Source organism: Mastomys coucha, unplaced genomic scaffold, assembly GCF_008632895.1.
Source record: "Mastomys coucha isolate ucsf_1 unplaced genomic scaffold, UCSF_Mcou_1 pScaffold21, whole genome shotgun sequence".
Lineage (NCBI taxonomy): Eukaryota > Metazoa > Chordata > Mammalia > Rodentia > Muridae > Mastomys > Mastomys coucha.
The window spans coordinates 65,286,652-65,314,475 of NW_022196904.1; the positions used below are offsets into that span (position 1 = coordinate 65,286,652).

Genomic DNA, 27,824 nt, shown 5'->3' on the forward strand with positions numbered 1-27,824 from the left:
TGGTAGGATTCTTGAGTTTGCCTTTCGCCATCTCTTGATTTTTGGTGTTAGATGTTCTTAGTGTCTCTAACTAGAGCTTGTCCTGTCCCTGCCTCCCTGCAAGTCCCCTGCAACTCGTGGGGCCTGTGCCTCCCGGCTGGCTTGTCTGGTCTTAGAAACTCACCAGAGAGAAAATGGCAGCTCTCACCCAAGTCTCTTGGTTAAGGTGCTCCCTGGAGGTAGGCCCTCCACTTGCAGGGAAGGGGCAGAGAAGGAGGCTGATTCACCTCTGTCACTCAGAAGCTGAGAGGATCCTGTCCCTGCCTCCCTGCAACTCCCCTGGGACTTGTGGGGCCCATGCCTTTAGCTGGCTGCTCCCGTCTTAGAAACTCACCGGAGAGAAAGTGGCAGCTCTCACCTATTTCGTGCTGGATAGTTTTATGTTAGCTTTACACAAGCTATAGTCATCCAAGAGAAGGAAGCCCCAGCTGAGAAAGTGCCTCCATAAGATTGGGCTGTAAGCTCACTAATCTATGCAGTACTTCATTAGTTAGTGATTGATGTGAGAAGGTCTAGATCATTGTGGATCATGCCACCCTGGGCTAGTGGTCCTTGTTTCTTTAAGAAAGCAGGCTGAGCAAGCCATAGGGATCAAGCTGGTAATCAATACCCCTCCATGGGCTCTGTGTTAGCTCCTGCCTCCAGGTTCCTGCCTTGTGTGAGTTCCTGTCCTGACTTTCTTCAGTGATGGACTATGGTTATGGAAGCATAAGTCAAAATACTCTTCAAGTTGCTTTTGGTCATGGTGTTGCATCATAGCCATAGGCACATAAAGCACATATATTGAACTGTGTTTGCACAATATGATCATGTTATATGATCTTCCACATTTGTATTCATATTTAATTTGCTAATGATTTGATAATACATTGTTGAGGATATTTGTATCATGGCTCTTCAGGGATATTGAAGTTCTTCTTTGGCTTTGAGAGTGTCTGTGCGGTGGTTCCAGTAACATAGTTTTGGTATCACAGTGATGTTGGCTTTATAAAAGTGAGTTTGGAGATGCTTAAAATTGGAAGAGTTCTAGGAAATTTGCCAGTAATTCTTCAGTTGTTTGGTAGGGCTCAGCAGAGAAGACCTCAAGTCTTAAGTTTTGTGGTGTTGACAAGTGCTTGATTACTGACTCAGTCTCTATTAATGTTTAGTCTCTTCCAACTTCTTGTTTGTTGTGATTTGGTCTTAGCCATATGTTTCTATGGATTTATCAATTCTTCTTCATCTAATCTGTTGATATTCACTTGTTCATAGCAGTCTGTTATTATATTTTACATGTCTGTGGCATTAGTTACAGTGTTCCATCTTCCATTTCTTATTACGAGTCTGTTCTGTGTTTCCTTAGGTCAGCTAAAAGTTTATCAGTTTTGTCTATCTTTGAAAAAAAAAAACTGAGCCTACACCTATTCCACTTTAGTGCCTCTTGTAGACACATATTGGCTAGATTTCTTGTCTCCATATTAGTTCATTCTTCTTCATTACTCATCTCCAGGACAACCTGCTAAGTGAGGAATGGTCCCTTCATCTCAAGGAAATAAATAATAAAATATATGATCATCACCAAGTGACAAAGTCTGGAAAATGTACATGTCGTGTGTCAAAACACAGACAAGGAATCTCAGTGTAGGAAGACTTCCAAGAAAGATATATTCTGTTCTTCTTGAGGTAGACATTAAGGTCTGTGCCTAGGGCTGGGGAAATGGCTCAGTGATCAAATGCTTTTCATACAAGCGTAAGTATCTGAGTTCACATACCCAAAACTCACATAAATGCTCTTGTTTATAATCCAAGATGGAAGACAAGCAGGAGGAATCTCAGAATCTCACAGGCCAGCTAGCTTGCCATGGGCAATGAAACAAAAAGACACTGTCTCAAACAAGGTGGAAGCCCAGCATGTCTTCTGACCTTCATACATACACAGTACAGCATGCATATTCCTGTATACACATACCTGCACTTATATATCTAGATGCACACACATCTACACATTTATATATCCACACATATCATACAGGAGACAGTGAGCAGTGACAAGTGCAGAACCAGGGAAGCAAAAAAGAAAGTCTGTTATATAGTTAGGAGTACTGGCATATAGTCGAGAATAAGTGGAGTATAATTAAGGCAGAGGTACCTGGTAGGGGATGAGGCTAAAGTGTAAGACAAATCATAAATAGCTCTGTATCTATGTATGTGATAGAGTGGGGAGCCTGAGTTCCTATATCTCTAAGATGGTCTTAGGTGACTGGCCCTGCTGGCACTGAAACAAGACTTTGAATAGCAAAAGGATTGACTTTCTTTTAGCACAACGAGGACACTGACCTCAGATCTCAGAGATCTCATTCACCCAATATATGGTTTTAGTCAAAAGCTCTTGCCTTGTGGGGGTCTTAGCTACCTCATTCATAAAATGGTTGCTGAATTCCAAGCCTTCTTCCTACACTTTATTTTTCAAGGAAATACAAATCACTAAAGATGAGGTTCTGTAGACTTCTCACTTAGAAAGAAGTTCTTCAGGTCCAAAACAAGCCTCACAAGATGGTTTAGCAGGAAAAGGTGCTTGCTGCTGAGCCTGATGACCTGAATTCAAGGAGAGAACTGAATTCCCAAAGTTGGCCTCTGACTTCCGCATCTACACTATGGCACAATGTACACACATAGATGGATGGATGGATAGATAGGTAGGTAGGTAGGTAGGTAGGTAGGTAGGTAGGTAGATAGATAGATAGATAGATAGATAGATAGATAGATAGATAGATAAAAAAACACAGACAAAAGCCTAAACACAGATGTCTAATTAAAATACAGAGGGACACGTAAGACATGGTTTTAACAAAAGTGACTTCCAGGTTACCCATTTGCTATCCGAGCAGAAAAAAAGCTACACCAGGTATTAAGCTATTGTCTCCCAATCCAAAGCTATTCTGGGCCTTACTTGATGCTGCTCCTAAGGTTTTCCCACAGGAGATGATAGGGAGAGGCTTGAAGAGAAGAAACGAAGATCCTCTTCCCTCCATCCTGTTAATGATGGCTTCATCATCACCACCCTGACACCAGCAACTCCTTTTGTATGGTAGCAGCTGGATCCAATTAGAGGAAGCTCATTGTACCTCCATCCTCTTCTCTCACACCAGGGTGAGCCAGCCAAGGACTCCACTTCTTAGATACATCCCCAGGGCATCACTTCTCTCATCTGCTAAGTGGTAATAATTCCAGGACCTTTTCTCAATGTCAACAGTCCTAGGGGTGCTAGTTACACCCTACTTTCACCACTTAAGCAAAAGCATTTCACTTATCCAATTACTAATCTCTGACATCAAAGTCTCTCTTCTCAGATAACTGCTATTACATTGGTGTCCTTGCTATGCCTTAACTGATCCAGACTTACCAGGACCCAAAAACCTTAGAAATTAGTCTTGAATCTCACCCACTCCACCCCCAATTTCATCAGATAAAGTAGTTTAGCCCCAAGAAGCTCATCACTTCCCCAGAACCTTAAGGCTGGCTGAGGGTCTATGATCACTGCATCCTTGGTTTTCTGGCTCCAAGCCAGGAGCTTTCACCAGCAAACCTCCCTGTCTAAGCTAATGGCAGCATCAGGAGGAGCAAGAAGAGCTCCACGCATGTTGCCTTTGAGAATGGGGGAGAAGGAATGGAAGAAAAATTATCCTTATCAAAAGGGAAGAGAAATGTGAAATTAACTGTGCCTCTGAAATAACCACACACTACTAAACTCATTTAAAACCCATCTTTAGCTGAAGAAATGAAGATAATAAATTTGGAAAATTAGAGTGCAATGGAGTTATCAAAAAATTACTTTAGCCTGAAGCAGATGAGAGACCACTTAGAAAGCTGGGGACTCCCATCCTTCAATTCCATTCAATAGACCACTGGGAGATTAGGAAAGTGTCCTCCTCCCCACCCCGAGTACACTGAGACTTTTTAAAAGAAATTAAAAATTATGGTTACTATTTGAAGAGTAGAGCTAATAATGTCAAATGGTTATGGGATGACCAGGAGGGCCCTTCTTTTAAACTACTGGCAATGTAATAAAGCCATGTAATCTGCCTGTGTGGAAAAGAAAGCGGTCCGCACTAACAGCCATGTGGAAAATCAGAGGCATCTTCTCGCTGTGTACAATGACCAGCAACAAGGCCGTGGTTATCCCAGACCATGTTATTTCTTTATGAACTTTGGCCAGTGGCCCTCTTGCAGAGCTGTTAGGACAACAGGAGATTATATGGACAAGGAGTAGAGGCTCAGCCTAGATGTGCAATCACATTAAGTTCCTATTGTTGTCATTAATAGTGTATCTGGTTGTAGGCTACTGCCTTAGAAGCCAAGGCTCGGGGGAATGGAGGTGTAACAGTAAAATCAAGCTAACCATATATGAGAGGAATCACAAAGGAGACTGGAGAGTTGCAGAAGGTATTTATTTATAGTAGCTTGCCCTTTAAGTAGACTTTCCTTCCTCCAGACCTGGAGAAGGAGTCATGTTCAAATAGAAAGCTTCTTTGGACTAAAATACTTTCCAGTTTTTCTTCTAACAGAGCTTGAATGAAAAACCTTTTCCCCAAACTAACTTTTCAATTTTTAAAGATCTCATTATAAATGTTATTCCATTAGGGAGCTATTCCCAATGTTCTAAACTCTGCCTCATTGAATTTTTCTGCTAAGGGCCAGAAAGTACATATTTCACTTGCAGGCAATTGCTTCATAGACAGCCAAGGGTTTTTGCTTTGTAGATCTCACTTCCTCCTCCTCCTCCGCTTCCTCCTCCTCCCCTTCTTCCTCCTCATCCTCCTCCTTCCCCCCTTTAAGTTTGTACTTTATGTGAAAACAGATTTAGAAGGGATATGTGCAGGTGACCTATAGCACAGGAGGGTGGCTATAGTTTGTAGAGTTTATATATATATATATATAAAGACTGAAAAGAGCTGGGTATTGTAGTGCATGTCTTTCATACCATCACCTGGGAAGCAAAGGCAGGCAGATCCATGTGAGCTCAAGGTCAGTCTAATCTAAAAGGCAAGTTCCCAGCCAGCCAGGCCTATATAATGAGGCCTGCTTTAGAGACAGAGGGGGCAGGGGCTATTATCTGAATTTGACAATTCTATACCACATGCATAATCAAGTTATAACACCACAACCCATAAACATGTACAATTATTGTACATCAATTTAATTTTATGTAAATTTGCAAATCCTTTTAAGCAGTACAAATAGAAATAGGTTGCAGGGCTTTTGGCCATATTTTGCTGACCCTTGTTCCAAACTAACATGTTCACCCAGCTCATCTTTCTATGACAGACTCTCCCTCCATTCCACATGTCTCTATTTGCTATTAGACAACCTTGTATCCGATGCTTATCAAACTCCTTTGACTGTCCACTCCTGCAGGAGTTCTGTCAATTCTGCTGAAGTTCTCCACTGTTTACCACACATTTAGCACAGAGTGGGCACATAGTAGGTATCCCATGAACCTTTGCTCAGGGCTGGGGCTGTAACTCAATGGGAAATGTCATTCAAGGCCCCAGTACTGCCAAGAAAAGGAAGCCATTAATATTTCTTCAGTAAATAAAGTAATATAAAATAATTCATATTCATCAAGGAAAAACATGAACAGTACCCTCAAAATGTATAAACAATAAAAAAAACAATAAAGGAGAAAACTATCCAGCTTAGTGCCACTAGAAGATGGTTGTTATTATGTCTGTGGATATAGATATTACATGTTATAGTAACATGGTCAAAATCAATTCAGCACTGGAAAATCCAGAGACCGTTATTTGTTCCATTTCATAAATAACCCAGAAAAGGTGCATATGGCCTTGTCTGCATTTCTAGTTGTTTGCTCAGAATAGGTCCTAAGAACCAGAATCATGGAGTTTACAGGGAACCAATAAGTCTGTGATTCCCAGCATGGAAGGCCAAATGCTTTCCAGATAGCAGGCATCTACCAACCAGGGAGGCAGTGTGACAGAAAGATGTATAATCAGACTGTATTTGCTTAGAGTGATATGAAAAAGGGACCTTACATGGCTGATCATATTATTTAGCAATTAACCCAGGATGAGGAAGCCATTCCTAGCTTTTGTTTCTTGCCTAAATACATGGAAATTAAATGTACTAATTGTACTGGAAAATTTTTCCAAGAAGTACGCTAAACTCCCTTTCCCTATCACCATTTCAAATATTTATTTCGTTCTATTACACACTTTGCAGAGAGCAATATTCAGCACTCCCTGGGTTCAACTGTAGAGTACGTGCATAGCTTAGGATAGACATGCATGGTACAGGCTAGACTGGATTTGATTTTTAGCAGCATAGTCCCTTCTCATCTAAACTATCTCCATTCTACCTACCATTTATAACAGATAATTCCTGGCAAGGATTTTCTATCATTGTTGCTGTTGTTTAAAAAAAAGAAAGGTCCTTTGGTCTCCTTTCTTCTTGAGTTTCTTTTGGTTGGTGGAACCTTCTTAGAAGGGGGAACAAAATACCCATGGAAGGAATTGCAGAGACAAAATATGGAACAGAGACTGAAGGAAGGACAATCCAGAGACTGCTCCACTTGGGAATCCTTCCCATATACAATCACCAAACCCAGACACTATTGTGGATGCCAGCAAGTGCTGGCTGACAGGAGCCTGATATAGCTCTCTTCTGAGAGGCTCTGACAGTGCCCGACTAATACAGAAGTAAAGGCTCACAGCCATCCATTGGACTGAGCACAGGGTCCCCAATGAAGGAGCTAGAGAAAGGAGCCAAGGAGTTGAAGGGTTTGTATCCCCTTAGGATGAACAACATATGAACTAACTAGTACCCTCAGAGCTCCCAGGGACTAAACCACCAACCAAAGAATACACATGTTGGGACTTATGGCTCCAGCTGCATATGTGGCAGAGGATGGCCTAGTCAGTCATCAATGGGAGGAAAGGCCCTTGGTCCTGTGAAGGTTCTATGCCCCAGTGTAGGGGAATACCAGGGCCAGGAAGCAGGAGAGGGTGGATTGGTGAGCAAGGGGAGAGGGAAAGGAATAGGGGTTTTTTTTCTGAGGGTAAACCTGGAAAGAGGGTATCATTTGAAATGTAAATAAAGAAAATATCTAATAAAAATAAATTTAAAAAATATTAAAAAAGAAAGTTACTCTCTAAGAGGAAGATATTCTCTTGGTCTAGGTTCTGAGGTTTATAGACTTTAATGGTGATAAATATGCAAGGGTCTAATTCTAATCCACATGGCAATAAGGCCAGAGGTTTGTAGGCAGAGAATCTAAGAGTAAGATGCCCCTTGCTTCCTCACCATAGTGTCAGGACAGACCTTTTAGCCAGAATCAATGGGAGGCTAATGGCCCTATAAGGCAACCTGGAGAATTCATCATCCTAGAACCTCAGGAATACCTCCTGCTGAGCAGTATTTTCTGTCTGCAGACCCAGAATCCAGATCCATGGCCATGTCTGTGGTTAGCAAAGGCACACTGTCAGCCATGGTAGGAGCAACTGTAGCATATATGCTGCAGAAACCTTAAGTTAGGCTTTAACCAGGGCTTACCCTAGCCCTGGTCTTAGAGAGCATCTTTAATTTTCTCTTGCATTGAAAACAAGAAGCATATTCCCCAGAGAATATTCCCTGGAGATACTGCAGGAGAATTGTCACTCCCTTTTTCACATACTACACTAGAAGTGCCTTAGAAAGACACATTTTCTCTTTTGGAACTTACTATATATGGAGAATAGTTGTAGGTAAGGCAGGTTAGGGGAAGTGACACCTGAGCCATAGATGTACGACTCCTCTAATAGCTCTTCTGGGAACTGTGGATGGACATCTCAAATACAATTACAACCCAGTGATGCACAGCAATGCCTTAGCCCTTTGACTTAAGGTTATGTTGTGATGGCTGCTGTGGTCCTTGCTGAGAGGGCTGAAATCTGTCTTGTGAGATCTAAGAACAGTCTAAGAGTGTCACAACAGGGCCAATATCAGAATACATCTGAGGGACATGTCAAGAGATCTGGAGAAGGAGCCAAAGTCTACTTGGCAGTTTGGTAAGCCCATGTAATGATTCCATGACAATGATATGGAGACAAACAAGTCAAAAGTCCTCTGAGTGGTTTTACTTATACACTTAGGAATATATGCAACAACAAGTAATGAAAAAACAAGTGTATGAGTTTGAAAGAGAACATGGAAAGGGATATGGGATGGTTTGGAGACAATAAAGAGAAGGAGAAATGATATAATTATACTGCAATCTCAAAATAATTTTAAAAAATGAAAATTTAAAGAATGTAAATAACAATTCTGAATGTAGGTCTGAGGAAGCATAGTTTAGATGCTAATGAAATACAAATAAAATCTTTTAACAGTATTTTTTTAAATCCTCTGCTTTCTGAAAACTCAAATTCCAGGAGAATTTGAAAGAAGCTCAAAGTCCAAAGAAGGGACACAGCAAGAACTCTGCTTGGAAGAAGGGTGGCATCTGAGAGTGGCTGACTCAGCATCTGAACATGGAAGGAAGAAGCCACCAGAATTAAGTGGTTTATCATGTGATCAGAAGGCAATGAGGCTGGAAATTAGAAGAAATGGAGCTCATGACCTGTGTCACTTCAGTCCTTCCGGAACCTAGACACATTTTTATCCAGTGACTGGACCAGATGTCTCATCTTCAGAAGTCAGTATTGCCTGTGTTCAGGTAGAGCTGCTTTATATCAGGGAAAGATAGACCTTTATCTCTGGGAACACTTGGACACCTGACTTTGACTCTTGGTCAACATAAGGGCATCTGTGATGTAAAAGTTGGAAACTCTTCTAAGAATGTCTAGCACTGTTCACTGATGGGTTTTGGTGGCACAATAGATTATTATACCTGGTTTGAACACATACAACTGGATAGGCAACTGACTTGATATGAAAATTCCTTTTGACACTTTCTGCTTTGTTTGTTTCCAAAGTTAAGATTTTTTACACATATATGAGTAGCTCAAACTAGAGAAAGGTCCATGACTAGATGTCTCCTGGTTCTTCAATGTTTGCTTACACTTTCTTTTCTTCATCCACTGTATTCTTTGACTTAAAGTATGTCTTCCTTTCATGAATACACTTAGATGAGTCATATGGATCCTTTTAAATATGCAAATGGATTTTTATGCATCATGACCTTGAGGTTTCAAAGCCAGATGATTACAGAACAAGATAAATAACACTCTTGGGTGAAGCCAGTCAGGCATTGATAAGGAGTGGGTGGCCAGAGATGTGGGAAACCAAAGCATATGAAGAGGGAGACTACAGAGTTGTCTTAGTAGATAAGAGTACCTTCTGCTCTTTCAATGGACACAAATGCAGTTCCTAAGCAAGCCCATGTCAGATGGTTTGCAATTACCTGTAACCCCAGCTCCAGGGAATCTGACACCTTTTTCTGTTTCTTCTGGCACTTGTACACATATGCATACACACACACACACACACACGCACACACACACACACACACACACACACACACAGGGGGGAGTGTTCTTTTATAAGTATGAAAATAAATTATAGAGAGATTATAGATAGATGGAAAGATATATAAATAAATGATATATATGCATATATACATACATACATGGATGGTAGATACCAGATGATAGATAGATAGATAGATAGATAGATAGATAGATAGATAGATAGATAGATAGGCAGATAGATATCTCATCTAAAAGGAGTGGCAACCACCTAATCTCAAATAACTGCAGAATTATGTATGGCAGATCTTATAGTTTCAAAGAGAAAGAGAAATTTGAATTGCTAAATCAAACTCTGCTTTTAAAACACTCTACTAGCAAAACAGTTATCTTTATCTATTGTTTGAGAACCGATGTGTCTTGTTTGATTTGTGCTTTAATAATATGTTAATAGTGAATACTCACATTTTTAAATATAAAATATAACTCATGGGTCAAATCTATTGTTCTTTGAACCTGCAACAAATATGTTTAACATGTTATTACATTGAGTGGCTCCTAGATACGAATGTCCTATGCACTTTCCTGCCTCAGTATCTCCTCTAGCATTTGCATACACTGTTGTTCTCCAACCTGAAGATCTTCACATGGTTGGTTCCCTCTTAAACTACAAGTCAAGGTTCTGAGAGGCCTCTCCTTACTAACCATCCATCCTAGCTTCTCCTTCTAACAAGTTGAGTCATGACAACCACTAAGAAGACTGTTGCTATATATTCCAAGTAAGTGATGCTGGCAACATGTGCCAATATGGCAGCAGGAGAGGTGGAATCAAGTGACTGGGTTCCAAAGATTCACAGAGAGTAACATCAGTCCAAGGGCAGTATTAAAGTAGAGGCTGAGTGAGTTCTCCAGAGGCATGAGTGGTCATAGAAAAAGCAGGTAACTAAGCACTAGATATCCCAGAGTTTAAAGGCCAGAAGAATGAAAAGAACCTTAGGGCAGAATGTGACAAAGGACAGACAATGAGCAGAAACAGAAATGGGAGAGAATGACAGGGGAGAAGTCTATTGACTTCAGTGTGTTGTGCAGAAAGGAACAGTACTGGCAGCAGTTGCTGTGACCTGGTCAGGATGTTGAGCAAAAAGGTCAACACATAGGACCCATTAGTAATGTAGACAATAACAAGCTTCTGAGGTGGTTTGGGATTGAAACCTGCTCGAATGGGTTCAAGGGAGAATGGGAAAAGAGGATTGGATTCAACGGATTTTATTAAAAACAGAGACTAGAAAAGATATTTGTGGGTAAACACTGAGGAAACTCCAGCACACTGGGTGCTAATAGGAAAAAAAAAAAAACATAAAAAGAAAAAAAAAAACTATTGATGGGATAGAAGTGAGAATTTTAAAAGTGATGACCCAGGGAAATGGGAAGTGATGAGAGCTGATGTGCATGGCTCAGGACTGAAGGGGTTATGCAAAAGAGGTAAGGCTTAGCACCATAAAGTTGACCTTGGGCTAATTGAGAGAAATATTTCCCTGTGTTTCTGTAATCTTTCTGACATCCCTCCATGGCCTCTGCATCAGCTCCTGCTTCCTGACCTGCTTGAGTTTCAGTCCTGACTTCCTTTGGTGATCAACAGCAATGTGGTAATGTAAGCTGAATAAATCCTTTCCTTCCCAATTTGCTTCTTGGTCATGATGTTTGTGCAGGAATAGAAACCTTGATTAAGACAGGCCATGAAAGAGAAGTTCAACAATGAATGTTGTGAGTGCAATAGATAGTAAGAGACATGTAATCAGGTGTCTGTTGAAGAGGATTCAGAGAAACTGAGAGGCCAAGACACTGGAAAGTAAGCATTGAAACCACCAAGAACTATTATGACATTGGAATATGACAGTAATTCTAGAGCTAAACTCCTAAATGACCAAAACACCATGATGCAGAAGTCACTGGTTTTCTGTAAGGAGAATAAATAGAAAGTGGTAGACCATGGTGACAATGGATTAAAATCTAGCATCTTTAGTCAGCAGAGAGAGGGAGAGAGGTTTGGGCAGGTTCATGACGGGGCAAGAGTGCAGGGAGGGAGAGAAAAAACAGTTTACATTGGGACTTGGCAGCTAAGTAAATCTCTGAAGGGAAAACAAGTTCTGATTACAGAAATAAGGTAAATGGCTTTCAGAGAAGATTTAAAGGGGGGGAGGGGGCTCCTCATTATATGTGGGTGAGAGTATAGGTGACAAGGGGTACCTAGGAAACATGAGACTCCCAGAGTGACTGATACAGAAAAAAATGTATAACAATCTTAGTTTTGGTAGTAGGACTGGCAGTGTTGTGGAAAAAGAAATGCTGAGCAGTCTACCAAGATTGTCTTACATTATCAAGGCTGAGGATGTAAGTGCTTATCTAGCATCCTTGAGGTCCAAGGTTCAATGTTCAGCAGTGCATAACCCAGTCATGCACAATGCAAGCCTGAAGTCCCAGTGCAGGGAACGAGCAACAAGGAGGCAAGGAATCAAGTGTCATGCAGGGGGAGGGGGGAGGGAACAGGGGTTTGTTCTTGTTCTTGTTCTTGGTTTTTTGTTTTTTTGGATATTTTGTTTTGTTTTGTTTTGTTTTTTTTGGAGGGGAAACTGGGAAAGGAGATATTGTATAACATGTAAATAAAGAAAATATCTAATAAAATAAAAAATAATACTTCTATCTATTATTACTATTGGAGAGAAAAAACAATGTTTCTTATCTTTTCATGGAAAATCAGTTGTTGGTGTTATATGGTTTTGTAAATTTTAAAAGAATCATTTATTTACTTTGAATTAATCATTTGAAAGCAATATATTGCTTTCCAATTTTTACATATGTTTGATAAATAGCTATTCTAGTGTTACAGTTACATGAAATTCTGAATTATTTTTCTGTTTAAAAAAAAATCATTAAGAAGCAAAAACAAATCTGTTATAGGCATTAAGAATTCCAGCATTCAGAGAGTTATAAAATAATGACATTTCCACACATTTATATGATATAAAATTTGTTATGTAGAATTTGCTTCTAAAACCCTAAGAAATGTTTTTAAGCTTCTGAAGATAAGACTGTAATATGTGTAAAACAAGATAAAAGCTAATTTTATTATATAGAAATAAAAATAATTAAAGTTAATTGTAGAAATAAAAAAAGAAAAAATCTGTCCCTTAAGGAGAAAGACTTATATACCCTATTAATTACAGCTCAATGAATAAATGTTTACTTCTTATTGTATAAAGTAAATAAATAGAAAATATAAGAATAAAATATATTTAATTGACCCTTATATACCAGAGACTTTGCTGAGCCTTTCTATGCATTATCTTTTTAAAGCTTTATTTATTTTTATTTTATGTATATGAGTCCTTTGCCTACATGTATACATGTACATACATGCATGTCTGGAGCATGTGGAGACCAGAGTGAGTGTCAGAGATGCTGGAATTAGAATTAGAAATGGTGATGAGCTACTATGTGGGCACTGGGAGCCAAATATGGGTTCTCTACTGGAAGAATAAGTGCTCTTAACCACTGAACCATCTCTCCAACTTCCCTGTGCACTATCTGTTTAGTCCTCATAAATGTTTTATAAAGCAAGTGCTAATGATATCTTAATTTCATAAGAGTCAGGACGCTTAAGTGACTGATCTAAGATGGTAGAGATAGTGCTATAGTGCTATCACTAAGCTATGAGACCAAATCTACCTTGGAAAAACAGTAGTGCAAGCAGCCAACCCTGTCTACTGCACTCCCATAAACTTTCTTTTCTCACCTTCCTTGTTAGAAGATCCTTGCTTTAGTGGTTTCTTTTATTGATGTTGTTTGTTTGGTTGATTGGTTGGTTGGTTGGTTGGACGGTCAGTCGGTCGGTTGGTTAGATATGGTTTTTGTTCTGTTTTGTTTTTTGTTTTCGGGTATTGGAATGTTTTCTGAAAATTTTCTTCCATACCTAACCCCCAAGGATGCCTTAGAGCTATGACCATCTTCTTCCTGTTTTTTGTTTGTTTGTTTGTTTGTTTTTTGCCAATGATAATCCAGAGAGAAGGGGAGCAGATAAGGCAGCCTGCAGAGGCCTTGGAGTAATGCATCATGGTACATTAAAAGAGAACGCAGAGGGAGATGAAGGCCGTCCACCACTCCTCTCCCTTCTCTACTTAGAAAACTTCCCCGAGGAAGTGGGTGGAGAGCTTCAAACTGTGTTGACAGCCATATGACCTTAAGGAAATGGCAACAATGAAGATGTGACCCTCACAGTCCTAATATCAGCAAGGCGCTGAATCAATGCTTGAAGCCACATACTTTGAGAATTCTGGCGCAGTAAATAAATGATACCTTTATGATTCAAAGCCACTGTTAAAAGCAGCCAAATATATCTTATGCACATATTGTCTCCTATAAAAAGAAATCACACAGATAAAAGATCATCTGACTGGCTTATATAGCTTTTTTCTTAGGAGCAAAGGCAAGACAGTTTGATGTAGAGAAAAGAGCTCTGTGTTCTGGCTAGGCTTTTGCCAACTTGACACTAGCTAGAGCTGTTTGGGAGGATTTACAATTAATTGAGAAAATGTCTCCCGATATTTGGTCTGTAGACAAACTGTAGGGCATTTTCTTGATTACTGGTTGATGTGGGAGAACCTAGTCCAGAGTGGGCAGTGCCTCCCCTAAGTAGGTGGCCCTGGAGTATATAAGAAAGCAGGCTAAGCAAATCACAGGGAGCAAACCAGGAAGCAACACTCCTTTATGGTCTCTGCTTCAATTCCTGACTCTATGTCCCTGCTTGAGTTCCTAGACTGAATTTCCCTCAGTGATGGAGTGTGCCCTGAGAGTTCCAAGAAGAAACACACCCTTCTTTCTCCAAGTTGCTTTGGTCAGAGTGTTTTATCACAGCAATAGAAGTCAGTAGGAAGGAGACACAGGTTCTGGTTTCAGGACTCATGACCTTGACCTAGTTATTTTCTCTGTGTTGCTCAGTTTCCTAAAGCTAGATATGAAGAACGTGATCGAAGCACCCCCCATCCTCTTCATGTCTGATATCACATTGTTCTACAACACTGTAATTTAGGCATCGTGGTTGACTTATAATCAGGTAACACATCCTCTTCCACAGAGCCAAGGAGAGGTGAGGCAGAAGGCCAGGGCGGGAGGTGTCTTCTTTGGGCTATTTTCTGAACATCTCCAACAGAGATTAATGTGTACCCCTGAGTCAGCAAATCTGCAGTGAAACAGAAAGCGCTACTCTGCATGTCTGAGCAACCTGGTCAGCTCACACTCCACCCCCCAGAGAAGACAGTGTTCACATCCAGTTTGTTCTGTGACACGTCCCCCTCCCCAGGGGAAAGATGTCAAAGGGCACGGCATTTCTAGAACCATTTATCTACTCCATTTTCCTTCTTCCCCCTGTTAATATCTATGACATTTACCCTTTATCCTCTAAAATCTAAATCAATCATCTGCACAGGAAAAATAAGATCATCTGGGCTTGTTCAGCTTAAGATTTATAAGTAAAGATGAGTTTTATACCCACCAGCCTACACAGGGCTGGTATTTTAGCTATGTAATCACGAACTCCACATGGGACCCAAGTGTTCCACCTAATGTGGTTGCTAGAAGAGAATCTGGGGGAGATATTTGTGCCTTGCTCCTATGGCATAGCCATGGTGACAGGCATGACCTAGGGGGCATCTTTCTTGATGCAGGGTGGCAGTGTTGCTTCCCACCTCTCTGGAGGCCCGTCCTGGGTAGATAGTCTATACCTCAAGGAAACACTGCCATCCCCTGCCATCCCCTGGCCTTTGTGACACAGCTGGCTGAGACTCATCTCATCTACCAAGATGGTTTGTTCTTGATTCCAGCACTTGGCTAGAAGTCCAGCGCCTTCACTTGTCACTTGCTAGATGATGCATTTTACACAAAAGGTTCAGGTTATGCATGTCATGACAACTGCAAAGTCTTCCATGGATCAAGGGAAAGGAGAAGCAATAGGTCAAGTTAGATATAACCAGTTTCAAATCCTTGTTTTCTCTCAAGTTACTTTAACATTTTAGAGTCCACCTGCTCTCATCTGTGAAATGATAAAAACAATATTTACCTCGCAATAAGGATTAGAGATGTCATGCATCAGATCCTTGTGTAGTGCTGATGCAAGGTGAGACCGTATCAAATCACAGCTTTAGGTCATGATAGTGTGATTATTATAATTTTCTTTTATATTAGAAGAAAGCTAACAGAGATTCTACAGGCTCTGGAAAATGAATGATCTCTTTAGTTTCTGTTTCTTTAGCATCCCTGGAAGAGATTTGTACATGATAAAATCAACCTCCCAACCTCATTAGCAGAATGCAACCCACGCAAAGATGAGTACCAATGAAAGGATCACAGGGCCAGAAAACTTCATTAGGGAGTAGAATAAGGCATTCATCACTGAAGGTCTCCAAGCAACACTTCCTCATCTGGGGAGCTGGGGATTGATACTCTGTTCACATCCCTGGGTCATTTAAAGACAAATGAGAATGACCAGTAAAACAGTTGAGAATCTGTAAAGTACTGAACATGATTCAAATGTATATCCATGTTTTCATTCTGGCCAATAGACAAACTATCAAGGGAAAGACAAGAAGGAAGACCACCTGGGAATCATATATCATCTTGCACAGCACAGAACAAAGAAAGGCCCAGGCATCTCTTTAGTCCACCCTGACAAAGAGCCATTGTATCAGTTATGACCTTCTCTACCAAAGAGTACACAACAAAACCACTTCATGTCCATAACCCACCACTGGGAATTCTGATGATAGCCAAGGAGACTTCCCTGGAGCCAGATATATATTCTGTGTGTGTGTGTGTGTGTGTGTGTGTGTGTGTGTGTGTGTGTCTGTAAGAGAGAGGGGGGATAAATGGTATGTGTGTGGTCTATATACTTGCTAGTGTAGGCGTACGTATATGTGTATGGGTAGACGTGCACATGTGGATAGTGAATGTACTTGTCAATACAAGTATGTACATGTGTTTGCATGTGCACAGTCACATTTGATTGAAAGCTAGAAGCAGAAATTCACTATTTTTCCTCTATCACTACACACACACACACACACACACACACACACACATATGTTAATATATATATTAATTTTTAAGACAAATGAACCTCAAGTCCACTGACTTGGCTAGATGGCTGGCTGATGAACATCAGTGATCCACCTGTCTCCACCACTGTTCTCCTCCACTGCCAAGGTTAAAGTTATAGGCCACCATTACCAACTTTTACATGGGTTCTGAGCATCCAAATTTAGGTCTTCATGCTTATGCAGCAGGTACATTACTGACTGAACCATCCCCAGGCTCAGGTCTATATTCATTTACACGTTCTTGGGTGGTGCTAAGGGATAGCCATGGCTACTATCCAGCTCAGGATCTGTGTAGCCTTGGAAAATCTTTAACATTGACCAGCTTCCCATTGCCTGTGGAATCAAGTTGCTATTGCCATACATGGCAGTCAGTAAGAGAGCCTATAGCTCTCATTCTATCCTAAGAAGTTCTGTGGTCTACCCAATGATAAGCAAGAACAGCTGAGCAAAATAAACTGACCACAGAAAGGAATGCATAAAAACAATCTAGTGCTAGACCTTTGGACATGAAGTGTTCCTCTGCACTGAGGAACTGGTATGCCTAACTTTAAAACTTAGAGAAATATTTACCTTTTTATACTAGATCATCGTAAATCAAATGTTCTGCCCTGAATCTCAGAAATCATTTGTATATAAAATAATTAAAAGATAAATTTTCATAAGATCAGAGTGATAAACTCATCTCTGAGGTACTACGAAAATTCAGCTCACAATTTATGCCAGTAGAGTAACCTCTCTGAAATTGTTCTACATTCTCCTCCTAGCCAGGGCAGACTCCAAATCCTAGGGGCTCCACGTTAGGATCAAAATAATATCTGAAGCATGCTACTCCCTGGGACTTCCCACTCCAGTTAGCAAGAGAAACTACCAAGCAGACAACAGTGAAATGTGCACTAAGAGACGCTTCAGAAAATCAGGACTCTGCAGGCAAGCATGACACTCTTGCCTACCAGTGAGGCTCCCTCTCTTTTGACAGGCATGAAGCTGGGGGCACCCCATTTATAAAGTAAAGAGCAGGTATCATGTCAGCAGGACACCACAGAAAGGATATGCTCACAGCTTGTCTTTTGTGCCGGCTATACTAAGTGTCAGATTAGCTAAAGAAATAGGACACGCAGCTGTCAATCATTCAATATCAGTTGAAAGAAGCAAATCAATGCCTCATCACACCAGGAAGTCGAGAACTTTGTACTGTGAGAGGCACTGCTTCATGTGTTTGGTTTTTTGTTTGTTCATTTGCTTACTATTTGCAGTGGTACATTCTAACACTGTAGTCTCAATAATGTTTCCATCTTTTATTTTGAGATAAGTTCTTATTAAACAACCCAGGCTAGTCTTGATCCTGTCTCAACCTTCCTAATAGCAGTAATTACAATATTACACCAAGAGCCTGGAGATGTTTTTGTTTTTCTCGACTAAAAAAAAAAAAAAAAAAAAAAAAAAAAAAAAAAAAAAAAGAAAAAAGAAAGAAAAAGCATAGCTATCGCTTAAAAGGAAGTAAAAATAAAAGGGAAGTAAAATAAAAAGCCAAAGACAGAAAAAGATCAGTAAGATGGCTCAGTGGCTCAGTGGTAGAGACACTGGCACCAATCCTGATGAGCTGGGTTTAGTCCCGAGGACCTACATGATGGAGGAGGAGAACGGACTCCTGCAAGATGTCATCTGACCACCACACACTCTATGGCACACACACATACTTCATTTTGAAAATGTAAGAGAGAGAGAGAGAGAAAGAAAGAGAGAGAGAGAGAGAGAGAGAGAGAGAGAGGTTGATTAGCTCCATTCATCAGTCAACTAAAATCATAATGTTTAAGAAGTAAATTCTGAGATCAGCCCAAGGTCACAGAACCATCTCAGAACAGAACAGCCCCAGAAAAAGCAGAGGCCCTCAGTCCAAAGCTCCCATTCCCCAGATCCATCCACGCACACTGCCTTCCTTCCTATCCTATATGGTAAACGTGACACCAGTGAATACTGCACGATACAATTATGCCATACTGCACTGTGCCATACTGTACTGTACCAATACTGTGCCATATTGTACTGCATTATACCTTACTGTGTTGCACCATGCCATACTGTGCAGCACCAAACTGTACTTACTATACTGTACTAAATTTTACTGTACTGTACTAAATTTTACTGTACTGCACCATTCTGTGTCACACTGTACAATAACATACCGTGGTGGGCCATATTGCACTGTGCCATACTGTACTGGGCCCTACTGGTCCATACCTTACTGCAATGTGCCACACCATACTGTAACATATTATGCCACACTGTACTTCACCTGATTGTGCCATAGCATACTGTACTGTGCTGCACCACATTGCACTGAACTGGACCATACTGTGTCATACTGTGCCATCCTGTACTGCACCTTACTGTACTACACCTTACTGTACTACACCTTACTGTACTACACCTTACTGTACTATACCATACCGTACTGTAAGTACCATACTGTGTTTTAATGCGCTGTACCATATTGTACTATACCTTACTGACTGTACCATACTATGTCATACTGCACTTTACCGTACTTACTATGCCATACCATAATGTGCTGTATTATACTCTACCATACTGTGCCACAATGTACTGTGCCATACTGTACTGTGCCATATTGAACTGGTTCATACGGTACTGGACCATACCATACTGTGCTGTACTGTATAGTTGTTCTTTCTTCACATAAGATCTCAATTTCTATTGTGAGAATAAAACTTTCTGAATGCTAATATACGTATTGTATTTCTGCCTTGTATTTCTATCAGCCAGAGACGCCACAGGCACATATTGTTCAATAATTATTGTTTAATGAATAAACTAGGGCTAGAGAGATAGTTCAGTGGTTAAGAGCATTTGGTATTCTTCCACAGAACTGGATTTCTATTCCCAGAACTTAAATTAGGCAACTCATAACCACATGTAACTCCATCTCCAGGGGATCAGATGTTCTGTTCTGGCTTCTACAGGAATGGCACTCACATGTGCATATCTACTCACTTATACAGAATTAAAAATAAAATATCTTTTTTCAATGGGTAAAAAGTGAAGCCTGGAGACACATGCCTATAATCTCTGTGTTTGGGAGGGAAAAGCAGAAGGGCCAGGGATTCAAGGGCATCCTTGGCCTTATGGCAATATTCAGGCTAGCCTGAGCCATAAGAGACCCTGTAATCAAAACATGAAAACTTGTTTTAACTAGAAGAAACAAGGGGACAGTGGTGGAACTCAGAATGGAACACATGCTTAAGGTGCTCAAGTACTTAGGTTCAATGAACGGCAATGGACAAAACCCTTTTGTAAACTTTTTAGAGGCTTATTGTTTTCCTTTTATGAGCATGTGTATTGTGACTGCATGCATATAAATGCACCATCTGAACTCTTGGTCCCCAGAAATCACAGAAGGGAGTGTCAGATCCTCTAGAACTGGAGGTCCAGATGATTGTAGCTGCTGGAGTAATGAACCAATGGCTCAGTCGATAAAGTCTTTATTCTACAAGCACGTGGGCTGGAGATCAGATCCCCAGAAGGCATGTGGCAGCCATGTAGCTGCCTGCAGTCCTAGTGCTTGGGAGACAGACATAGAATGAGACCCAACTGGCCAACTAGACTAGCCAGAATTGGTGGGCTCCCAGGTTTGGCAACAAGCCCTGCTTCAATAGATAACATGGAGAGAGATCAAGGAAGACACCTCACATTAACCCTGAGCCTCCAAAAGCATGGGCATGCACATGTATATGCAACTCACACAAACACACACACGTGAACACACAACCACATGCATACATAGAAAAATAAAAGAAATAGAAAATTAGAAGAATGAAGGGAATGCTTAAGAATTCATTATCTGGGGCTAGAGGGATGGCTCAGTGGTTAAGAGCACCGACTGCTCTTCCGAAGGTCCTGAGTTCAAATCCCAGCAACCACATGGTGGCTCACAACCATCCATAACAAGATCTGACTCCCTCTTCTGGAGTGTCTGAAGACAGCTACATATACTTACATACAATAAATAAACAAATCTTAAAACAAACAAACAAAAAACATTAAAGGTGATCGTCACACCTAAAAAGAAAAAGAAAGAAAAAAAAGAAAGAAAAAAAAAAGAATTCATTCTCCTTGTCTTAATGGTGACCACCACTGAATAGAAGCAAGGCTGAACCTTCAGTGCTATCAATATGATCCTGAATCTGGGCATCTGTACATGAGGGGATCGCTAAATATAATGTTCAAAAGAAACAACTAAGATACCAAAACAGCATCTTTAATTTTTCTGAAGTGATTCATTTTTTTTTTCCAAAAAGAAAATAAAATGGCCTCTGAGTCAGACATGGGTATTTCTGTGTTGTTTTCTTGGGCCATTAGCTGAGAGTCAAGCTAGAGACAGAACTTATGAGAGTTTCTTTTAAAATAATGGAAATCAAGGAGGAAAAGTTCTGGAACACAAAGGCCTTTTCCAAGCTGAGGTCAAGCAGTTTGACCTTAAGAGTCTACAAGGCATCATTTGGCCGAAGGATATGTGCAAAGTCATCGGAGCAAATCTGATGTCCTGAGTGTGGGTGGCTCATCACTACCAAGCAATCAAGATGATGATGATGATGATGATGATGATGATGATGATGATGATGATGATGATGATGATGATGATGATGATGATTACAATGTCGATAAAGAGCTGTAAAGATATGTTGAGAATCTGCAAGCTTGGGCAGTAAGCCTGCCCAGTTAACTTCATTAAATCTAGTACAGTTGAACTCAGTCCATTTGTACAGAAAGCCTACTGAGTAGCCACCACCCTGATCCACGCTTTACAGGTGAGGAAAATCGAGCACAAAGCAAGAGGAACTTTTCTGAGGCTGCCCCACTGACAGTCAGCAGTGACCCTTTATACCCAAGCAGCCTGGCCCTGACATCCAGGCTGCCCCATTGTATCAGAGCAATCAGAATCCATGGAAACGCTGACAGGAGGGTGTCGTGGCACAAACAAGAGAGCTGAGTTGTTTAGAAAGCATCCATGCTCTTGCTCTGCCTGCATCATCTCAGGCTTTCCAACATTAGCATCATATCCTTACTTATCCCTCAGGAAAACTGAGTTACAGGAGTTAGAACTTGCCTAAGGTCACCGACTGATAATAACATAGTTAGTTGCCAAACTCTCATGGTCAGTTTCCAGCGCTCAAGTTATTTCCCAGCGTAGCATGATCCCATATAGAGAGAAGGCTGCACAGGGCATGGCTTCTTTTCCATAGCCCATGATTAAGACAAAAGCAGGATAGTACAGAAGAGTGATCCCAGACTTCAAAGTCAGACAGTCCTGTCATCATGCCGTGCTTGGCACTTGCTATCTCAGTGGTCTTAGATAAGGCTCTTCAAATCTATTTCTACGTGTGGCTAACCTACAAAGTGATAACTCCAAGATTCTCAGTCATCCACCCTGTTGATCAACTTAGATTCATGTTTTCTTGACTACCTAGGAAGTCTGCTGAGCACCCAAGATGGGAATCTCTGTTCAGGGTCTATGTGCCGTTCTCAGTTTGAGTCATAGCATCTAGATAAACACGAAGGGCAAAATTGTACCAGTGTGGACTCGCTAGACTATAACCACATTCACTCAGCTCCTGCCCAGTGTTTGCCTTGGAGAGGTAGGAGCTGTCACAATACTGCAATTCTAATAATAAGGTTGCTGGGCATGTGGTGCCAGAAACATTGATGGGCATGAAACCATCATTGACATTGCCAGGATAAACAGGGACTCGGGTTTCCATTGGAAACAGCACAAAAACAAGTTGATGACTTAGAAAATGCTTAAAGTCCATTACGGATGGATTGGCTTCAGGTGGAAATTTTGTTCTTTCCTCGCCTTTTCAAAAATCTACCACAGGGAGCTGGGGAGATGGTTCCGCAGTTAAAAGCACTGGCTGTTCTTCCAGAGGACCCAGGTTTAATTCCCAGCACTGACATGGCAGCTCACAACTGTTTGTAGCTCCAGTTACTCCAGGGGATCTGATACTCACACAGCTATACATGCAAGTGTAACACCAATGCACATAAAAGTAAAAATAAATAAATGAATTAAAACCTACTATTCAACATTTATTTAAAGTTAGATAGTGTATATGTATGTGTCCAGGACCACTCATGTATAACTAAAAATTCTACTGGGTTTTAAAAGCTGAATAACACTCCAGCTTCTAAAAGCATCTGTTTTTATATACTCAGTCTTCTTTGATTTTCTTGGTCATGCCTGATGGAGTTCTAATCATTTAAATGGCATTATAGATTAAGCATAAATGTATAAAACACAGTTTAATGGCCCAGAGACAAATCTTTTTGTTCAGCTAGTTATGGAAGTTTTGTTGCTGTTATTTTGTTTATCTGATGACAATTCTTCATATTTCTTTACATAAGCATTTCTTACTTTTTTTCTGATTTTGCGATAGTCTCATCAAATAGCACAAACTCTGTTAAAGTTCACAGTCTTCTTGCTACCACCCAAGTTCAGTCTCAGTTTTACTGAAACACAATCATATCCACTAGTTTATATATTGTCTCCAGATCATTTTGGTTACAGAATGGGATTTGAATACCTGTGACAGAGGCCATCTGGATTTCAAAAATTTTTACTAGCTCAGTCTTTTCAGAAATGGTTGCTAATGCTTTCTCCAAAATCTAGGTCTAGAACCACACAAGACACATTCCAATGTTTATCCCTGAAGTTATTAAATCTGCATTCATAAAGACTTTCTTGTTCTGTGATATATAATTTTTTAAAGAAACAAAACCTATTTTTCTCCAAAACTGTATCACAGGTACCGCATATTATAGATCAGAAATATGTACCTATTTTTTGAATTAATGAATTTGGGGGCTGGACAGATTTTTGAACACCTGGGGACCATACTTATTCTTTAGTTTGAATGATAAACTGACTCATGGCAAGTTCTCAATAGCTTTATATATCTTGGGCTCTATTTGGACACTAAATATAGAGGGTACATGTTTTTCAGACAGTTTGGGAATCAAGACAAGCCCTTGGCCCTATTATGATGAATTTCTTCTATTCCACACCATTTGTGTTCATCCTCTCTATAACTTCACAAAATCCTTTCTGCCTTGAGCCCTGATGACTATGACTTGGATCTGACAGTGCTGGTCTGCTAACTGACTTACAAGCTGGTCCTCTATTCTTCAGAATACATCTGTGCTTCACACCATGGTTCTTAACTGCCCACAGTGACTCTGCGTGTGAGTATGCTCAAGCCCATCAGTTATCCAAGCCACATGGGCACTCAGCCACTAACTCTTAATACAAGAGGAGCTGGGAACAACTGACATTAGATTCTTGGAAGACACATAAAGAAGAGATGATAGGTGAGACATCATTGGCTTACCCCTTCCAAAATGTATTATTACTTGGATATGGTTTAATAGGAGAATAGTCATTCGAGAAAACAAGATTTGGGAATTAAAGAAAGAGTTACGAATCAAAAAGACTTGAAAAATAAACAAGCTATGATACTAGCTATGGAACTTTTGAGTTAATAAATTAATTGATGTCCATAATATAATAACATCTTAATGGCAAAATGACTATAAAACTTGTAACTTTGCAGGGTGTCTAACAGTGACAAGCTAAACATATGTGTGTGTACACACACACACATGCTTATATATGTATGTGTAAATATATACATATATATTCTCCCTTACTTTCACATACTTGATGTCACAAGGAAAATGACCTTTAGAAGTTCCTACTTACCAAGCATTCCTTTCTTGGAACTGGACAGACACATGTCCTTCTCTGCACTTGGCAGAGCAAAGCTGACCACAAACACTTCCACTCCATCAGCCATCAAGGCCAAACCCAAGACAAAAAAGAGGGTCCACTGGAAGCGCCCATGGCCACACTCATCAATGATGGTCTCATATTGGTGAGCCAGCTGCTCCTCATCTTCCATCCTCTCAGCCATCAGGTCTGCCTGGCCCCGAAGGCCATCTGCTCTGGAGGGCGCCGTCTTGGTCTGCTTAGACTTGACATCATCTGGATGAGGGATGCCTTGGTACTCGCCCTCATAGATCTCATCCTCTTCATCATGACCTTCTGTAACATCACTCTGTGCATCTTCTTCTGGGTTCTGCTCATTGCTACGGTAGTAGCCATCATTGGGGGCGTAGCCCTCATAGTTGTCCCGATACCTGTAGTCATCCATTCCTTAGTTCTGGGATTGTCTGGTAGCCACTCAAGCTATATCTCTTGCTCCGTGGTAAATGTTTGGGCTGTTCCAATAACCATCATCTATTATATCATTGAAATGGTGAGTATGCCAATGTGACTTCTTCAATCAAAACACCTCTAATTTGTTTCTCAAATCAACCAAATTCATACAAAGACAACTTAAGTAGCCTTTTGTGCTGGTGTGTGTTAAACGTCTTTGGAAAGTGTCAAATGTCAGTTTGTTCTCCTTCTGTGGCCCAGACGCTTGTGCTGGGAGTGACTAAAAATGGGTCCAGCTGCTCTCTTTGACAAGGTTGGGGCAGTGCTTGGCAGCTCACTGGCTGTGATGTTTGTCCTTCTCCTGAAGGTTATGACCTGGGAATGGAGACAAGAAAGAGAATACTTACAAAAGGCTGAGATTCTGACATGATCTTTGAATTAAATAAATATATTTACTAATACCCATACTTCATGTGTAAGGTGAAGTATATTTTGGTTAGACATTTGAATTCCCGTAAGCTAAGTAAGGACTGAATTGGTAAGGCTGGTGAATGGAACCATGGGCAGAGAAGCTCTTTAAGCTTTGAAGAACCTGGTGAAGGTCAAAGATCAGATCTTATACAGGAATGCAAAAAGAAGTGGTCAAGGGATTTTTAGTACAAGGCTATTTTGTGTTATGGGTTTCCTTTGAACTTATCAAGCTTTTGCCAACAGTAGAACTATCCTATGGGTCAATTTCTATTGGGAAAATGTATGCTTTTCCAGCTTCAATATGAAGTAATTGTATCACTTTACATTTAGAAATGTAGAAGACAGAAATAGCTTTCTCTGGGGCCCAGCATGCTTTTGAGATCAGCACTGTGGCTCAAAGGCCTCTATGACCTTGTACTTGGCTCAAATGGGTAAAAACGGGAGTCGAATATGAGACTCAGAGCCGTATCTCCTAGATTTTTATGGGAGCCCTGAAGCTTGGAAAGAATCTGTCATACACCAGAGTCATGTTTCATGAGACAATAGTACTTAATGTATACGATTATATACCAAGTACCCAGCCTGCAGATCAATATTATTTCAGGCAATATCATTTTCCTACTTCCATTCTGGAAAACCAGGAACCAGTATTGTCTAGGTCCAAAGCACTGTCTTATAACCCAGGTCTAATCACAGGTCCCCTCTCTTGAGTCCAGTACCCAAGAGGTAGATTCCGGCCCAAACTACTGTCTAGAAAAATGGTTTTCAATCTGTGGATCATGACCCTTTGTTGTCAAATGAGCCTTTCACAGAGGTTTCCTCAAACCACCAGAAAACACAAATATTTACATTATGATTCATGACAGTAGCAAAATTACAGTTATAAAGTAGCAGTAGACATAATGGTTTACTTCCGTAATGTGGAGTCGCTCCAACATGAAGAACTGTACTTTAGGGTCACAGCATTAGGAAGTTTGAGAACTCCTGTTCTAGAATCTCAAATCTCACAAGATTTGAGCCATCACCGAATGATTTACCCAAGTGTGAACTGAAAATGAGCTACATACAGAGAACTAGAGAAGGCAGGGAAAGTAAGGAAAGAAAAGGAGATGATGAGGGGAGAAGGAAAGAGTGCTCGAAGCAGATAGGGACATTTCATCTAATGGATGAAGCAAATGTGGCTCAGAGTAGGTTAGTAACAAAGGCCAGGCCTTCACAAAGGTAGGGTTCACTGCAAGGTCCACAGTCCTTTATGGGCTATATCCTGAATGCTGTCCTGTGTGACTGGCACACTAGATCACACAGGAATTTTGAAAATACAGTCTCCAGCGCTCTCAGAAGGGCCAATGGGACATCAGAAATCTGAATTTCAACACAGCACCCCAGGTAGCCCCAAGGCCCCACCTCAATGAGCAGTCCCTGGGCAGAATAGGGTAGGCCTCTTCCTCAGCCCTTCTCTACTCCACCTGTGCCCAGGAGCCAGATTTTTCTGACTGAGGTAGATATTCAGATCTCTTCCCATCAGAGCTGACAGAAACCCGTGCCTCAGTTCAGCCCGTCTGCCAACAAATTCATAGCCATCAACCCTTACTAAGCCTCCTACCACACCTGGAGCTCACTGTCCTTCCTTGCTTTCAGCAGATGTTACTTCACAATAGACCCCACACACTTGGCCTTTCAGCAGCTGCTGGACTCCTCCCCTGCCCACACTCCATATCTGAGCCCTCTGCCCCAGACCTGCTACCTGGTTCTCCTCACCTTCAGCCTTGGATAGACTCTAGCTCTGGGAACTATGTAACTCCAATGAGACAATGCATTGTCTCATGGAAGGGTGATAGAAAGCACTGGTTCTCAAATGCAGAGAAAGAATGACTCAGGTAACTCATTAAGAATGGGATTTTAGGACCCGTCTCTAAAAGACACTGAACTGCAGTGTGAAAATCAGGCCTAGAAATACCATTTTTTATTAGCCCCACTACCCCCTTTGCTTCACTGCACTTGACATTTGCAGCCATTCTTTGAACCAGATTGGGTGAGTGGGGTTGGTTTTGACAAAGGCATGTTTCTTTTCACAGAAAAAGTCCCAGAATCTTTACCCAAAGTGGTATTTCCTACATATGCTTTCAGAATTGAAAATCTCTCCTTCCTGGCTCGTGACATTTTTGTGGGGCCTCCAAAATAGAAATAACAGAGCAGATCCAGGCAGTTGGCACTCCTTCTCCATGTGACCGCATCCTGCTAACATTTCTGCTGTTTGTGTGTGATTAATTGTCCTCCCAGGGTTCCTAGATGCATGCAATAAAAACCGATTTAGAATATTAATCTGACATGATCCTGGCCAGCCTGGTCCAATTGAAGTTTATTTACTGGAGATGGTGAACATTTTTGTCAAGCTTTTTTTTTTTTCTTATTTTAGTGTGCCTTAAAGCTTAGATCTCATTGAGAAATGCCAACTTATTTTTTTAACAGAATGTTTTCTGGAGAACACAACAATTA

The 27,824-nt window shown here is 40.7% G+C and overlaps 1 protein-coding gene across 7 annotated transcripts in view; it reads right to left on the bottom strand.

Moving 5' to 3' along the window:
- Sv2b (synaptic vesicle glycoprotein 2B) overlaps positions 1-27,824 on the bottom strand; it is a 189,570-nt gene that overhangs the window by 51,947 nt on the left and 109,799 nt on the right. For all 7 annotated transcript variants that reach the window (XM_031387002.1, XM_031387003.1, XM_031387004.1 and 4 more), the window contains one exon: positions 24,402-25,232. In XM_031387002.1, the coding sequence (XP_031242862.1) occupies positions 24,402-24,852 (451 nt within the window). In that variant the 5' untranslated portion in view covers positions 24,853-25,232. The remainder of the gene's footprint in view (positions 1-24,401; positions 25,233-27,824) is intronic.